The sequence below is a fragment of the Podarcis gaigeae genome (genome assembly GCF_964106915.1).
Source record: "Podarcis gaigeae genome assembly, chromosome: 8".
Classification (NCBI taxonomy): domain Eukaryota; kingdom Metazoa; phylum Chordata; class Lepidosauria; order Squamata; family Lacertidae; genus Podarcis; species Podarcis gaigeae.
In genome coordinates, this window is record NC_139684.1 from 62,452,636 (window position 1) to 62,470,634 (window position 17,999).

The window sequence follows — 17,999 nt, forward strand, 5'->3', positions numbered from 1 at the left end:
TGCACTGACTGCAGTACCAGATCCGAGTTCAAATCCTCAGCGCTAGATGCACTAGATCAGTGTTTTTCAACCACTGTTCCGCGGCACACTAGTGTGCCACGAGATGTTGCCTCGTGTGCCGTGGGAAAAATCGAAAAATTCGAAAGATTTTTTTTTTTAAATGTCAAATTTTCACCCACTAGGCGGGTGCCGGACTGTGTCCACCCTATTTTCCATCCATCCTGGGTGGGGATCAGATCGGATGGGATCGGATGAGAGCAGACAGGCGGTCCGCTCTCATCCAATTCCCCATAGAGAGCAGCAGGGCTCTGACATCTCCCTCTCCGCACACAGTGCAGGGACGGAGCTGTCATCCGCCGGCTCAGCGGGGATCAGCGGATCGATCCCCGCTGAGCAGAGAACGGTCCGCAACGTTTTTGTTTGCCATTAAAGAAAAAAATATTAAACATTTTCTAATGGTGGTGTGCCTTGTGATTTTTTTCATGAAACAAGTGTGCCTTTGCCCAAAAAAGGTTGAAAAACACTGCACTGGATGACTTTGGGCCGATCACCAACTCATAGCCTGACCTAGCTTGAAGGCTTGTTGCGAGGATTAAAAAATAGGGAGAATCATGTATCCTGCCTCAGCTTCCTCATACATGAGTATAATAATAAAAGTAGCAATAAAAAAAATCCAGCTGGCTTACTAATACCATTTCAGAGCACATAAACCTTAAAACTATTATAACACACAACTTCTGTGCCAATGCCATCTGAAACAATGTCCTCAGTGCCTATATGTGTGTGTGTGTGTGTATATATATATATATATCCCAGGAGGGAATTTCATATTCGGGGTTTTGTTTTGTTTTGTTTTTGAAATAGTTTTTATTAAAGATTTTCATGAATTACAAAAGAATGTGCAGTGTCTCTTTTTTGTTGTTCAGATCAGGGAATTTCATAGTTGTACAGTGGTACCTCTGGTTACGTACTTAATTCGTTCCAGAGGTCCGTTCTTAACCTGAAACTGTTCTTAACCTGAAGCACCACTTTAGCTAATGGGGCCTCCCGCTGCTGCTGTGCCGCCACCGCCACGCGATTTCTCCTGAAGCAAAGTTCTTAACTCGAGGTGCTATTTCTGGGTTAGCGGAGTCTGTAACCTGAAGCGTCTGTAACTCGAGGTACCACTATAGTAGGATGATCACTAAAAAGGCAGGTCATATCTGCCAGCCGAACTGGTTGTATTTGTTGGTCTCTTCTGCAGCTTATCTTAAATAAAAATCAGACTGTGACGAGAACTTGCTCGCCATCAGTAAGAATCAGTCTCACACAGAGATGGGTTGAAGAAATCTGGCTGCCTTAGAGCTGCTGCAGCACAGCCTTTATTGTGTAAAGTCAGAAAGATACAAAATACAAGGAATGCAACTTGTTCTCAGCCAGCAGATAAGGGCCATCGCACTAGACCACGCAGACGATCAGGCTATGTTACGTGGACCAATCATTTGGGACAACACGAGCTATTCACGCGCTGTTCATGCTCCAAGGATGCTTTTAGCTATGAAATCACCCTGCAATAATAAGAACTTTGCTCATGCTCTTATGTACAAGCAATCATTTCCCCACAAGACTGGTAGAGCTGGAGGCAACCTGGATCCAAATAGTTTGACAGCAGGCTCTTCTTCCTTCTCACACAGTTAGCATGAAGCCTGGTATTTATTTTTTTTGGGGGGGGGGAGATTGATTTACTGCTTAACTTTGCTTACCCCTGGGCTGACGCTCCACATGACTGGTTCAGCCATGACTGCTTCCTCCTTCAGCCATGACAAGTGTGACATTACTATGAATTCTTGGTTCTGGCAAGTGTCATAGGGCAGTGTGTAAATGCTACTCATGTTTATTTTAATATAACTACATTTATAACCAACCTTTTCTCCAAGGAGCTGTTGTATATGGTTCTCCCCTCCCCCATTTTATCCTCACAAGAACCCTGTGAGGTAGGTTAGCCTTCATAGCTGAGTGAGGATTTGAACTCTGGTCTCCCAGGTCCCAGTTCATCCCTCGATAACCACTGAAGGGTGCAACCTTCACAGGTAATCAGTTTTAACTTGCCTGGCATCTTGTATAAGACACATGGAGACACATGGAGCTGAATGAGAGGATAGAGATTGTAGGGGTCAAAATGGGCCGCACTACTGCAGGTTGGTCACATTTTTGTGTCTTTCTGGATATCAAATATTCACAACCAGCCCATGTACACATGATTGCCAATTGAACAGGGGGGACAAACCTGACTGTTCATTTATTTTGCTTTTGGACTTGTTTTCAGAAAGGTTCTTTAAAAAGGTTTTTTAAAAAAACTTTTTAAAACTAAAGCAGTTTTTTTAAGCTGTACGTCCAAAGCAGCAGCTTTCTTTTCTCCGTCACCTTAAGTCTCACCTTAAGCCATGCGGCACCAACATGATGCCCCAGGGAGCAAAGGTGCCCATTAGGTCTTCCCCTGACACCCGTTAAGCCTCAATACTATACACACACTCCCTGCCCACCTTGGCCATTTGTTGATGAGAAGCGTTATCCTTCATCTGGAAATCTGGAAGCAGGAGTTAATATGTGTTCTTTTAAGTATAGGAATCAAGAAGTAAGATGGTTTAGATTCTGTACTAAAAATAACAGAAAAGTCTACAGCCAGCAGAACATAATTTTCTTTTATTTTGCACATTGTAGTTCGTTCCAGCTGTTGCTTGTTGTGGATGAAGAGGGACAGGAAACTATTCAAGGTGAGGCTCTGCCCACAACCACTGGAAATTGCATGTAGACCTCACTCTGGATTCAGACATGCCTGCACAAATTTATCACATACTGCCAAGCATATTTTTTTTCAATCATAAGGACTAGATACCTTTTATTAATTAAATAAATCTACACAAAATGAAAGCAGAGATTCTTAGGAAGCCAATTTTTGCACACGGTATTTCTTTATTTGTGTATTAGCCTCCCAAACTCTCTTCAGCTAAGGTCAGCTCCCAAAGTGTTACATTCTGCCTTTTTTTCTGCTCTGCCACATAAATATGACATCTGAGTAGCCCTGATTGTGTCCAATCCTGGCCCACAATAATTGGAGTTTGTGTTTGCACAGTGTAGAGAAGTGCTCCCACTTTACTTTTTATTAAATAACAAATAAACTCTCCAGATGCCACCCTGTTGTTGCAAATGGTCAGACCTGTTAGTCGGTTCCAGAGGTGGACCACTTTGATGGCCCTGGTTTCATACTGTCCTTGACATCCATTGCTGGTGATTTGATGGTTTGTATGGAGTTGTTCCTGCGATCTATAAACTGGGAAATCATTGCAACTGAAAAACTGCTACCATACTCAAAGGGCAAGTCAAACTCATGTAGAAAATAAGCTCTAGAGTCCTTTCAAACAAAGTATAAAACATCAGTTTCTATGTATGAGTTTTGACGCCATTTGGAGTGCAGACCTTCATCAGTTCTGCCCCTGTTCCAGCGACAAATTAATCGCAAATTGTTTCGATTGGGCAGGACTTCTGAGTGCTCTCCACTTCTGGGTTGCTCTCAGATACACCCAGCAGTCTACCAAAACAGGAGCAGACTCTCTTCAGGGAGGAGCACAACTCCCTACTCCTTAGGGCATAGATAGCGGGGTTCACCATAGAGTTCACCAGACAGAGTGTGCTGCAGAAGGCAAACGCTTGCTTCACGGAGTCGTCTAGTTCGGCAAAGATGCTGTAAGTCATGAGGGCCAAGGCTGGTGACCAGCACATCACAAGAACCACCAGGACAATCACTAAGGTCTTGGCAAGCGTGACATCTAGTCTCACCTTTGTGTTCTGCTGGCCTGTTTGAATGTGGTACTTTTCCATGTACACCACATGCTTGCGGGCCTTCCAAAGAACATTCATGTAGGCATAGACAATAAATGCCAGAAGGAAGGCCACCAAGACAATCCAGCTTGAGAGATATTTGTTGTCGACGAAAGGAAACAGCTCGGAGCAGGGGGAGCTGAGGTGGCAGCAGTTCCATCCCAGCAACGGCAGGAAAGCAATTAGCATGATGATGAGCCACAGCATCACCAGGGCCACCACAGCTCTTCTGCTCGTGACAAGGACTTTGTACTCTGTCGGCCTGAGGATACAGATGTACCGGTCAAAGGCCATCAGCAGCAGGCTGCCGAGGGAGGCTGTGAAAGACGTGTTGACCCCTCCAAGTTTTAGCAAGAAGATGTCCTTTGATGAATCAATCTTATTGAAAACATGGAAGTTGACAAAGCTACAGACAAATATCATGCTGGCTAGCGTGTCTGCCAAGGCCAGGCTGCTAATGAAGAGGTAGGAAGGCTTGTTCCGGATCTTGGGGGAAGAAAATATGAGGTATAGCACCAAACAGTTCTCCAAGATACAAAGGCTTCCAACACTGTAACAGAGCACGGCAATAACAGTCTGAGCTGAATTGTCAAGTACCATGTAGCATTCCATGGGCGTTGCACTGGAGCTGCAATGAGAGGTGCCGGCCGTGGTGTTCTTGCACTTCTCCATGCCGGTGAACTCAAGAGTGAGCAAGCTTTCTTCAGAAAGGCGTTGTCTTCTTTTGCAGTATTTATGGTGCAACTGCAAGAGAGTTGGAAATGAGAGAACTTAAATATATAATAGTGTACAAATGCCATCAATGTGTTCTGGTCAACTCTAGCCTGGATTTACTAAGTTCTATCTGCAACACCTCCCTTTTAGCTGCATAGTTTCCTTGATTGATTGATTGATTGATTGATTGATTGATTCCTTCCTCATTTTACTATATACAGTGGTACCTCAGGTTACAGACTCTGCTAACCCAGAAATAGTACCTCAGGTTAAGAACTTTGCTTCAGGATGAGAACAGAAATCACGTGGTGGCGGCGTGGCGGCAGTGGGAGGCCCCATTAGCTAAAGTGGTGTCTCAGGTAAAGAACAGTTTCAGGTTAAGAACGGACCTCCAGAACGAATTAAGTTCTTAACCAGAGGTACCACTGTACTGTACTGCATTTCATTTTCTTCATTTTTTTAAACGCAAAACTGCATTTTTAAGGATTGCCCAAAATTACTCAATCATATTCTTGTCTTCTATTACAGCAAAAAAGTGAGAAATGTATCTCAAAGATGCTGGAGAGGATGACTATTTTATTATTCAATTAGTCCAGCATGTTTTGGCTCAAAGGCTTCTTTGTTTCCTTTCAAGTTGGCATCTGGCTGTCTTGGGAGACAATGGAGGAGTGCGCCTTTGAGGGTGAAGTCAAACTGTTGGAGAGTTATAGTGTCTGCTGAAACTGATACAGGAGAGACATGTTTTGTTCCAGCTGGGGCAAATGAAGGCATTCGGTTGTGCTGCAGCAGATGCACCATGGCATTTCTTCTCTCTGCACTCCTCCCAGTGGTCATTTCTCCTCTGGTCACTACTGTGGTCTGTCTCCAGGCACTGTGGTCATCTGCGAGGGATTCCCACATGGCGGGGCTGATGCTGCCAGCCTTTATGTTTTACAAACTGCTCAAAAGTCATCCTGAGGCACTTTTGTCCTGCAAGATCTTTGAAATGGAGAATTTTAAGCAGTTTGTAAAGAAACTAGGAACACTTTCAAAAGGTACCTGAGCCAAAATGGAAAGAGCTAATTAAATGATAAAATAATAATCCTACCCAGCACCTTTGCAGTACATTTCTCCCTTTTCTTTACATCATTGGATGCTTCCTGGGTTTTGTATGTTAATGATTTTTTTTGAACAATTATGTAACTAGTTTTTAATGGGTTTGTTGTATTTTAAATAAACATTCTACACCATGGGTAGGCAAACTAAGGCCCGGGGACCAGATCTAGCCCAATCGCCTTCTAAATCTAAAACTTTTACACGAGTAGAATGTGTCCTTTTATTTAAAATGCATCTCTGGGTTATTTGTGGGGCATGCCTGGTGTTTTTACATGAGTAGAATGTGTACTTTTGTTATTTGTGGGGCATAGAAATTCGTTCATTCCCCCCAATATAGTCCGGCCCCCCACAAGGTCTGAGGGACCTTGGACCCGCCTCCTGCTGAAAAAGTTTGCTCACCCCTGCTACACCATCATGTAAATTGCTTAGAGGTCTTTTGCTCTAGTAAGTGGTATATACATTTTGTTAAAAGAAAAAGGCAGAATGAATGTTCAGTAACAAGGTTGTCTGGAAGTGTCCTACTCCTCCACAATGGAGTAACAGCACAGGTGTAGCACTGTAGCCTTTTAAGAATATGCAGGAAGCAAAGCCTCTTCATCTTTTCATGCACAATACTGGTGCATCTACACTGTCTTTAAAAGATTAAAAACAAGATATGCATTTCATTTATATGTTTTCTTTTCCTGTACATGCATGGTTATGCAAAACTGCAAGTTATTTATTGAGGCTGAGTGCATGCACATGACATTATGTAGTGAACTGTTTGCGCATTTAAAGTGACATGCTCTGTGCTCCTGTGTATAAAAGCAGCTAATGGGAAAACCAAAACAATGATATAATAGAAGCAGAAGTGCTAAAAGGCGTTTTCTTTCTGAAGAGGAAGTTGCTTCCATCATGTTTCCTGTTTTCACAAGCATACTTCTTTAACTAGAATACCCTTAGAAACCCTTTTGGGGGGAAATCTAGCAAAGAGAAATTAGGCAGCCTTTGATGCTACTAATAACGCTAAATTAAATGAGCTTTGAAGCCTTATTCCAAGCCCTGGGTTAGGGTCCGCAAGTACATGACATTCCCTATAACCTCTTGCCTCCAGAGCTTTTTTACAGCACCACATCTGCTTTCGCTAGCTCCTGTTTTCTAATGTTTGCTTCTGCCAAGCACACAGCATTCTGGATAGATTCTGGTCTGTGCTTTGGATTTTTGTAAACCTGGGCTACCTGACATAACTCCTTGAAACATCTAGTCATGACAGCTAAAGGAAACCTCCACACTCAAAGGCAACATAGCTAGGGAAGGAAGGCTCTGTCTATTTTTGTTTCCGCAGCTTCTTGTTTTTGCAATCTTATATTTAGTTCTCCACATTCGTGTAGCAATATGTGATTTTTAAAAAAAAGTCTTCAAGAAAAATATTCAGCATTTTAGTGTAAATCTCTCCTAATAACACCTTTTTCCATGTAGTTGTGACAAATTTACAACCTTTTGGTGAGCAATTTTTCCTAATATAATGTATTCTGGTAAGTTATTTTCACTAACACATTCATTTATATGCACACTTTCCCTTAACATACTCACTTTTTAAAACATTGGTTGGAGAAGTGCATTGCAAAATTCAGGTAAATGTGAATTTCAAATGATGGCTGTATTTTGGTTCTCATATTGTTTCGGAAAGTGTGAATTTGATAGATTCAGCTTCAAATGTGAACTGAATTGAATTCCTCTTCCATCCCTAAGTATAGGTACAGTTCCTGGCTCTTAGAGGCAAACAACAGGATATGGCTATCCCCTGCTTCTGAGCTTCTCGGGAGTCTCTTGCTAGCCACTTTTAAAGAGAAACCATTGAGACCAAAGCTCCATCTTAGCACATCAACATCCATTCACCTTCTTTCTAATTAGGAGAGAGGACCTTGCATAGGATAGAATCACACTTTGCAAAAAACTGTGTGACTGCAGCTGAAACCCCATGTTCTGACATTGTGTTGTTCATTGTCCTTCCTCCAACAATTTGAAGTGAGATGCAAAAGTGATAGAAGAAAGGGGAGTAAGGCTGCATTCACAATATACATTTAAAGGACATCCCCACCACCACAAAGAACTCTGGACGCTGTAATCCACCCCTCATATAGTTACAATTCCCAGCAGCCCTTAATATAACAAGCTACAAAGCCCAGAATTCTTTGAGGGAATTAATGTACTTCAAATGTGCTTTAAAGGTGCCATGTGTACACAGCCTTCTATATTACAGAAGATAATAATTTGATAAAGGCCAGCCATTTTCAGCATTTCTGCTAATGAGCTGTTCCACTCTTTACAATCCCACCCAATGAGAGATAACATTAGCGAGCATTTAAAAAACAGTGGGCTGCTTCAGGAATAATGCCCAGCTATGTTTTAGTATTAAATAAACAAGCCTGCCTGAGCCTCAAAACATGCATGCTCCTTACCTCACAATCTCTCCTCCTGCATGCTCAGTAGATCAGAAGCATTTTAAACTAACCAGAGTTCCCTATTATGTCCAAACTCTGGATTGTGTGCACTCTGGTTAGTGAACAAACCAGGATCACAAACCATGGTTTGCTCCTGCTTTGTTTGAGCTATCTGTAGTTTGAAGCAGGGATGGAGAATCTGTGGCTTTCCAAATGTTGTTGGATTCAAACTTCCATCAGCCCCAGCCAACATTGCCAATAGTCAGGGATGACAGGAGATGTAGTTAAGGAAAGCAACATCTGGCGGGTCAATTTAGCCACTCCTGATTTAAGGTAATCCCTATTCCATGGATTCTGACAGAGAACTGTCATTAATTTAAAATCGATTTTTTGTTCTCTTACTCCAGTACATTCTCAGTGTTCTCCCTTGGAGCACACCTGAAGCTTGAGCAGGCTTGTTCATATAAAGCTAAACCACAACTTAGTGTAACATTCAAAAAAGGCCTTAAAGACTTATTGAGATCCCTGAAATTTTCTCTCAATTTCATCTCACTCTCCTGCAATGAATTACTGCACATTTATTGACTAGAGAACTTGGATTATTTAGAAAGGCTCTCAAAAGCAGCGCACTGTACTCTGCAGCTTCCCAGATAAATGTGCAATTATCAAATGCAATTTTCTTCGTAAGGTTTTAATGTTGGTTTTACAGTATTCAAACACTTTTCATGTAAAAAAAAAATCATCAAAAGAGCCTTTTACTCCTTGCTTCCAACTACAAATTTCAAATGCAGGATTGTCATAATCACCGCTGTAAAATGAAATTTTGGGAATGACCTACCTGGCTGACTTCTTGCGATTTCCTCACCTGATCCGAAAGAGTTGCACAAAATCAGCCCGAATGTTGATCTCCGCGAGAGTCTGTGGGAAGAACAGATGTCTGGAGAGCTAAAACCACAAAGTAACAGCCTTTGCAAGAGAAGAACCACAGAAACCTGCAAAAGCTGAATCATGGCATGTTGGAGAGTAGAGGGATGTGGTGGAAAAAAGAAGACCATGTGAGATTCAGCGCTGGCTTGATCTGCGCTGGGACTTTCCAGGAGTCTGTGCCTGGCTTTCTCTGTGCGACCTTTGAAATGGAAGGAAAGCAGGCAGGCATCAGCTCTGACAGGAGAGCAGGTGGCAGGAGCGGAACAGCTCTCCAAAGGCTGCCACCGCAAAGGGCTTGTGGGGCAGAGATCTCTGTGTTAACAGTTGCCACCACCAGAAAATGTAAGTAATGTTGTAAAAAGAGCTCAAAGTTGTATGCAAAGAGCACTATTGTTTGTGACACTCACACTAATTTCATTTGACCCACTGTTGTCTCTCTTCTCAAGGAGGTTTTGGAGCCTGTATCAGCTCCAGAATTTGGGGAGCCCTTGGGCAAGATGGTCTCAGAGAACCCTCCTCCTGGGTTGTCCCCCTTGCTACCCTCTTCCTCTGGACCCAGTACGCACCACTGCCCAGACAGAGAACGCAAGGGAAATGGAGGCTATTACTCTTTCTCCCTGATCTTCTTGCACACTTTAGAAAGGACAGGTGACTGAAGAGGAGGAGGAGCAGGGTCGGGGGGCGCAGCTGGGGTGCTGGGGCATCACCAGGCACCTGACACTAGCCCTCTTTGAAACCCTGCAAAAACCTGTTGTTCCCTAATGAGGAGTAGGACAGAAAAGCAAACAAACAGATAGGAACATTAGAGGCAACAACAGTGATTCTGCCAGTAAGGGACATTTGAGCATATTTCTTATAAATGCCAATCTCGTGAAGATAGCTGTCTGGAAATTTGGGCTATGTTCACAGTCCTATTTACTGTGCACTTAGTGACTTTCCAGTGATTGGTCTTTAATCCATGTTCATACAAAGTTATTTGGGTATGTTCATACTGCTTACTCTGCATCTACTGCACTCCCACTGCTAATTTCTGAAGCCGCATTGACACAACATTAGCCACAATCCATATTGATCCTGCAGTTTTACAAATACTACCATCACCAGCAAAGCTTCCTGGCTGACAGGAATGCATCAAACTGCAGTATTTGTCAAACTACAGGATCAATATACATTTCCAACCTCTGCTTAAAACCTCCAATGAAACAGAGTACTATACACTACTTTCCCACTGCACCGTGTCAAGGAGAAACTTATCGCTCCCTTGCCTCCAGGGGTGGCTGGTGCCCACTGGGAATGGTGCAGCAGAAGGCAAGAAGACCAATAGCAGATGGAGTCAGTGTCAATGAGAGGAGCCAATTAATTCTAATTTGCCCCCATCCTCTCCTCTGCTGAGATCTACAAAGGCAACACTTGGGCTATGTGCACACCATACATTTAAAGCACAACCCCCCAAAGGAATCTTGGGAACTGTAGTTCCCCCCACAGAGCTACAATTCCCCAAACTGTTAACAAACTACAGTTGCCAGGAAGCTTTCTTTTGGGGGTGATTTAAGTGTATGGTGTATACCCAGCCTGAGAGGAGGAGGAAGCTGGTAGGCAATGCTGTCCCCTGGACTGGATGTAAGAAGATGGGCAGGTACAGGTGAGATGAGATGGACATTCTCTCTATGGTTTGGGCTGTGAGATGCACACCTGATGATGCTGTCATTAACCAATGCATTCACACATACGAACTGGCTGTTTCCCACATATCTTTTAATGTTTAACGGACTATTGTATTTTAATATTTTGTTGGAAGCTGCCCAGAGTGGCTGGGGAAACCCAGCCAGATGGGTGGGGTACAAATAATAAATTCTTCTTCCTCCTCTTCTTCTTTTTCTTCTTCTTCTTCTTCTTCTTCTTCTTCTTCTTCTTCTTCTTTGGGCCACACACCCATTTTCCTTAAGACAAATCTTAGAAGTTGAGCGTGGTGGCATGCTTGTGGTAGGTCTGTGTCACTTTGGGTGCAAAATCTAGAGGCTGACAGGGGCCCTCAGGTGATGAGGCAAAAGCTCATCTAAAACCCTGTCAATGTTTTTCACTGAAAAAAAAACAGGAACAGAGGAATCCAGGAACTGGAGCATCGTGGGAAAAGAACAAGACTGGTTATAAAAATGACAGGTTTACAGTCTCAGCTGTATTAAGAAGAAGGATTGCTTCTTAGCTGAAGAGAACATGGCTCTTATCTCGTGCCTTTTTGGAGTGGAAAAGAGAGGAAAAGTCAGCAAGTGCAGCTGTGTTTGCACACAGAGCAGAAAGAGATAACAGCAACATATTGCAAGAGAATCCGGAAAGATTAGCAGCAACGTACAGTGGTACCTCGGGTTACAAACACCTCGGGTTACAAACACTTCGGGTTATAGACTCCGCTAACCTGGAATTAGTACCTTGGGTTAAGAACTTTACCTCAGGATGAGAACAGAAATCGCGCAGCGGCAGCAGGAGGCCGCATTAGCTAAAGTGGTACCTCAGGCTAAGAACGGTTTCAGGTTAAGAATGGACCTCCGGAACGAATTAAGTTCGTAACCAGAGGTACCACTGTATTGCAAGAGAATTCAGTGCTCCTTTTTTCCTTCTGTGCCTGCATACCAAACAGTACCTGCTAGAGGAAACAAACCTCCTGAATCCTTTGAAGGCTCAAAGAAGTACTGAATGCAAGATTGTGTATAACTGCCCCAACACCATCATGAGCACAAATCATTATGAATGCACAATAAATGGGACGTCTGGAGGGGCCCTCAGATGGCTAAGAGTGGTGTAGCTGAAGCAGTGGAGGTCACTGACAGAAGCTGATCAGGATACAAGAGCAGAGAGAAAACTACTGTGGGGGCTACAGAGGACTTTGACAGGAAGGTCATGGAGCTTGTGCTGGATCTGGGAATGAACAGAAAGCCTTTGAGGGATTTGGGAAGAGACACATCATGTGATCAAAGCGATGAGAGAGGTGGATGAGTTTGGCTGCAGAATGCTTGTTAGACATGAGGGGGTCAAGATGGAAAGGTACCAGCTGCCAGAAGATGCCCAGTGGGGACACCAGGTCTAGGGCAGGGAGCTGAAAAGATGCGTAGGCTCGTTTCTCCCACAAAAATTTCTGGTTCTGAGAAGAGCTTCTGTAATAGATTTCATTTCACATCTCTTGTTAAGCATAATTTGGCTAAGATCTTGAAAAGCGAGGATGGAAGCACCTTTCCAAGTTATTTGTTCAATTTTGTGTAGCTTTTGTAAAGTAAGTTATTTAGTGGAAACTTTTTCAAACCTAGCAATTATATCGTGTGGATGCTCCCCTGCTTTAGGCTTGGGATAAAGAGCTCAGTGCACTCTTTTCATACCCTCTGATTTCAGATTTAAATCAGGAAGAAGGATATTAAGACAGTCAACAAAACTTTCAATAATATTATTATTTTCCACATTTTCTGGGGGCCCCTTCACCCAAATAGTTTCCCTTCTATTTTTGTCCTTGTTGTCAGCTAACATGCACCAGATTTCCTGTTGTTCCAAGGCAAGTGATTTTAGGACTGCTTTATTTTTTAAACTTGTTTCCTTAGCCTCCGGAGCGACTGAAGTTGTTTTTCCCCCCTCCAATTGAGCTATGGGTTCTCTGAGCTGATTTCTAAAGGGCAACAAAGGTTTCATCCCAGTCTTTCATTATCTGATCTAAGTTTTAAAGGAATCTCCATCGTGAAATCAGCATCTACTACTTTGCCACCTTTTCTCGACTTTTGCGCTGTGTTTGAACAAATCTCAGAGTTGGAAGGACCAGTGCTTGCCCAACTGCCACAAATGGCGAGTGCTGAGGGGGGCGGGGGCGGGCTGTAACTGCCATTGCAGACTGTTGCTGTGAAGCCAACTGAATTGAGACAGGGGTCTGTGCTCTACAAGTTGCCTTCTCTGCTCCCTTTCCCTTGATCTCTTCAAAACCCTTCCCATTTAGAGGGCAGCCCTCTTCTTTATGTTACAACTGCGTTAAAAGTGACTTAAGCCATTTGCTTTCTCCTGTAAGAAGCAATCTCTGAAGAGATCTAGAAGTCTTCACTTACCCCATGCTAACCACAGTAAATCTCTTTACAAAATAAATCAGCCCCACCCGTTTTTGTTCTAATTAGGAGCACTGTAACATGTCCAGACAGAATTCGCTATTTTAATAAGCGTTTTTTAAGATTTTGAGTTATCTAATGTAAACATCTGTGAGCCCTGGGGTTGGGGAGAGAAAAGCTATTCCGCCATCTTGTGGTGATGACGTCATCTGCCTAAGCATCCTCTTGCAAAACTGCCTCCCTGTGCTTAAGGTTTTCTTGGGGCTTTGCAAAATCTGTTGGGCAGTCTAGGCACCTGTCAGCCAGGAAGCCTTGCTGGTGATGGTGGCCATTACTTGAGTCTCCTTAAAAACAAAGCAAACCAAAACATCTGATAAGTCTTGGTCCTGTCCACCCCCCCCCCCTCTAGAACGGCAGAGCCTCAGGATGCAGTTAATATTGGGCCAGGCGGATCAGTGGTCTTACAGAACAAGGCAGCTCCCCTGCATTTCCCCAACTGCCACTCTTTTGCCTTTACTCCCAGTTCAGGAATTGAGAGTGATCCATCTCCTCAGTAATGCTGCAAATTCACCTCAGCCAGGCAGCAGAAGGGTGGCAGGGGGGCGCTGATGGTATAAATGACTATCAGACTTTGAAAAAGTGCTATCATTGGATCAAGCTCAATGTGTAAATAATTGCTACTATTTTGACTTTTATTGTGTTATCTTCCTTAGTGGGTTGTGGAAAACACTATTATGAATAATGCTTTTTATAGGGTAGGATAGTATGCACTGAGATGAGTTTATGGAACCAAGGGATCAGTAGCCTGGTAAAGTTTGGGAACTACTGACCTAGGGGGTTAAAACTTGCTGGGTCAGCCAGGCCAGCCATTCCAGGTCCTGAGCAGGCCTTGTCCAGTAAGGAAGGCAGAGAGCTCTTTCCACAAACTGGGAAAACCCAGCACAAAATAACTTTTAAATGCTCTGCCTTCTTTACCAGGCAAGGCACTCAGCATGTGTGCTCAGTGATGCTCTTATGAGATCTTGCAGGGCTGTCTGAGTTCTCGAGAGATCTCACATAAGCACCCCCAGGCAGGCAAGGCTCTGGAAGGGTGATGCTCACACGGGCACAGTTTGAGTATATGCATTCATAGATATACGTGCCATCCCTGGAATATAACCACCACACAATATAAGCTGCTGAAGAAGACCTCTGAGGTGTACTCAGTTAAACCTCTGCAAGTTCCTCCAGTGGATGTACCCTGGCAGAGAGTCTCAGGTGAAGCACTTCCACAAGCTGCTCAAGAAGCTGCTCAAGAGTGATTTTGGATGCTTGCTGGACAAGCACAAGACCTTCCTGTGATGCTATGATCAGCTGTATTCCACAAAGCCAAGATTTCCATTTTCTGAAAACCAGATCTGCAGGACCTTTACCTGGAAAGATGCTTTTGACAAGAGGTCTCTCTTCGTAGGATCTGTCCAACTTGCTTTAGCAAGTCTAGGCTGTGGGAAGACTCGTGTGTTGTTCAGTCATGGAGTGTTGGCTAGCATCATTAATAAAGTATCTTCAAAGAAGCCCTGCTTGTTACAACTAAGGGAAACTTGCCACAAGCACACTAAAACTGTAGTTCCAGTTCATGTTTATTATAATTTATATATCCCACTCTGCCATGGGGGCTTTCAGCCTGGTTTCAAACTCTCCAACATTCCTCAGATGAAAATAGGAACATTTCTCACTCCCCCACAACCGACCCTCATCGATCAATGGGGCTCACTCCCAGGTAAGTGCATATAGAATTGCAACTGCAGATTCTTTTTTAAGAAAGTAAATACAGTCTGTCTGCCTACAGTTCCCTACCATCATCATCATCATGATCATCACACTCACATGTTAAACACTGCTCAGCTAATTGTTGATCATCTCTCTATGCAGCACTTATTTTAAGTGTAAGCCAAATAATTCAAAGAAACGGGCAAATGATTTATGCAATGCTGTTGATGCACATGGCACTTTCCAAAAAGAAAAGGGCCATGCCCCAAGGAGATTCCAATCTACATTTCAGATAGGGAAGGCAGCAGAAGGAATGGAGGGAGGGAGGGAGAACCAAAGCAGTCAATGAGGCAACAGGGACACATCTCCACAAATGCCGTTACATGTACTTAGGCTACTATAAATGAATAAACATAAATTAGAGTCAGTAAACACTTTCATCTTATAAGTACCTTTTCTCCCAAGAAAGCTGGACCCTTTGGATAGCAGATCAAAGCTCCAGGTGGCTTTATAGATGGGATGCCCCGGTCTGGATGCTTTCTGAGGTCCTCTCCATTCCACCGTCTGGGTTCCTTATGTTGCCCTCCTTCAGCAACTGGGCACTGCACACCCTATGCCTCTTGTACTCATTGGCTCTGCCAGGGCATCCATTCCTGACTGGGTGGTAACTGGCCAAGGTTCACCCTCCTCTCCTAAGTAGAAATGCTCTGTTGTGCATCTCTTCTTGGAAGAAGCATGGGGGAAGACACGCTCCTTTCTGTTTAATCAGCACTCCAGTCAACCTCAGTTGTAGATCACCTTCCAGAGTTAGATTTTCCTCCGAGCTACAAGAAGTGTTTTAAGTTGCAAGCCAGAGCAGGGAAGTATTTATTACTTCTCCATCTCTTGACTTCTGCAGGAGTCTGTCAGCAAAGAATGAGCTCAGTCTCCTGTGGCCTTGCTATGCATCACCTTTGCTAAGAGCTCAGCGGTGTGGTTAAACTCTTGTGGTGTTTCTCTGTAGGTAGGAAGGCAGGCAGGGAGATTGTGGCGTTTGGAAGACTTCATAAGCCCCTGATCAGCATTATCTAACCATTGTATAGGGACTGATTAAACTACCCATTCCCATTCTCATTTCTAGTTCCCCACCTGTCTGCAGCAATACACACACACACACACACACACACACACACACACACACACACACACAGTGGTACCTCAGGTTACATACGCTTCAGGTTACGTACGCTTCAGGTCACAGACTCCGCTAACCCAGAAATAGTACCTCAGATTAAGAACTTTGCTTCAGGATAAGAACAGAAATTGTGCTCCAGCAGTGCGGCAGCAGCAGCAGGCCCCATTAGCTAAAGTGGTGCTTCAGGTTAAGAACAGTTTCAGGTTAAGTATGGACCTCCGGAACGAATTAAGTACTTAACCTGAGGTACCACTGTATATATAACCTTCTCACAAAAACATTGTGAGCATTCTAGAGCTTGTCTGCACCTAAATTTAATGTGTATTCAAATTTGTTTAGGTTCCCATTTAAGCCTGTGTACACACATAGCCTATGAATGCACAGGGACCGCCCCCGGAGTCTGCTTTTGTACATGGTGGCTTGCAATTGTACACACCTTTGCACGATAACGTCATCTACTATCCGTGTTGTCTGTATACACGTGGGCGTGTTTACAAACTAGTGAGTGTGTAATGGTGTTCTCTATCCACCTTCCCTCAATTAGTGTTTACACACACACACACACACACACACACACGGCTAATTTAGTGTGTTGCTTCCTATTTTGCCTATTTCATCCATAGGCAAGTTAAACATGACGTTGGGTGTGGGGCACAGTCCTGCAATGTCAGTAGGTCTGTCCCAGTGGGAGGGGGACCTGAGAAACCCCACTCTGTGTACACATGCACAAAAATGGAGTATATGTGCAGGAATCTGTGAGCTATGGAACAAGCCCAGTCTATTCTAGTTTTTAAAAGCACAAGATCCAATAGAATTATTACTATAAGCCATGATGCGTAAATGGAGCCTCCATGTTTTGAGGAAGTGTACTTAGGTCAGTGGTGTAGCGTAGGTTGCCAAAGCCTGGGGCCATGTGGAGGGGATGGGGTGGGAGGGAAAGGTACTCCGTACGCATGAGCATTTAACTGTCTAACGGCATCCGCGTCACCCAAGAGATCACAGCCACAGAGATAAGAAAAGAAGAGTCATTCCATTGTCTGAAGAGATCACTTCCTGGTTCACATGGAGAAGCCATTTTTAACATAGCACAGCGGCAGAAGCGTGCAGCTGTACTGAGGCAGTACTGGGTGTTGAAATTCTACACCACTAACACTGTATGCTTAAAGCAGAACAGCAATGACTGGCTGCTGCTCAATCACTTACGGTTAAAAGTCAAGAGCAAAACAATACAAAATGCTATATCTGATTTGGCCCGTGCCAATTTTTCCCTTTGTACAGTATTTTAATGTTTTTGTTTCTCTCATTCAGTTGCTTCTCTCTTATTTAAAACGTATTTAGCCCAACTCTTTACTGGTGTGCTGTACTGCCACCTGTTGGGGGGGATGTGCCATCACCAGACCATAGTTTATTATACTGTACAGTGGTACCTCAGGTTACATATACTTCAGGTTACATAAGAACAGTTTCAGGTTAAGTACAGACCTCAACCTGAAGCACCACTTTAGCTAATGGGGCCTCCTGCTGCTGCCGTACCGCCGGAGCACGATTTCTGTTCTCATCCTGAAGCAAAGTTCTTAACCCGAAGTAATATTTCTGGGTTAGCGGAGTCTGTAACCTGAAGCGTATGTAACCTGAAGCGCATGTGACCTGAAGCGTAAGTAACCCGAGGTACCACTGTAGTTGCCTATTATACAGTATCTTTAAAGCCCATGTTTCCTCCTTCAAAGAGTTCTGGGCATTGTAGTTCCTGAGAACTACACATGAAACTCTGTGAGGAGTAAACAGCAGTGTCCAGGGAGCACAGTGGAATGTTCTTTAAAGGTGTAGTGTGTCTTCAGCCTAGGAGGCAATACAGCCTATTGCTATGGCCCCAATAAGAGTCTGAGCATATAAGCAGCTGTATTGATCCATTATTAAATACACACACAAAAGAAGCAGGACATAGCATGATACCTGATTTATTAGGTGGCATGACTTCAATCCTAT

General features: G+C 43.7%; 1 protein-coding gene across 3 annotated transcripts; it reads right to left on the reverse strand.

The window, feature by feature from the left end:
• Positions 1–2,665: 2,665 nt before the first annotated feature.
• Positions 2,666–16,398, reverse strand: CNR2 (cannabinoid receptor 2). 3 transcript variants are annotated; one of them, XM_083751834.1, is made up of 4 exons: positions 10,984–13,291; positions 9,425–10,815; positions 8,929–9,008; positions 2,666–4,602 (listed from the first exon to the last, which is right to left on the reverse strand). In XM_083751834.1, the coding sequence occupies exon 4, from the start codon at positions 4,528–4,530 to the stop codon at positions 3,490–3,492; it is 1,041 nt and encodes a 346-aa protein (XP_083607960.1). In that variant the 5' UTR covers positions 4,531–4,602; positions 8,929–9,008; positions 9,425–10,815; positions 10,984–13,291; the 3' UTR covers positions 2,666–3,489. The 3 variants fall into 3 exon arrangements, with proteins under 3 accessions (XP_083607960.1, XP_083607961.1, XP_083607959.1); XM_083751835.1 differs by lacking the exons at positions 9,425–10,815; positions 10,984–13,291 and adding an exon at positions 15,292–16,398; XM_083751833.1 differs by lacking the exons at positions 8,929–9,008; positions 9,425–10,815; positions 10,984–13,291 and adding an exon at positions 7,571–8,914.
• Between the last annotated feature and the right edge of the window lie 1,601 nt (positions 16,399–17,999).

What these genes read in the sequence shown, in the direction of transcription:
- CNR2 (XM_083751833.1), bottom strand. Translation starts at nt 7,717, where the DNA reads ATGCAGCCTTACTCCCCTTTCTTCTATCACTTTTGCATCTCACTTCAA. An exon ending in GTGATTCTATCCTATGCAAG is followed by an intron (nt 4,603 to 7,570) that starts GTCCTCTCTCCT and finishes ACTCTCTTGCAG; the next exon opens with TTGCACCATAAATACTGCAA.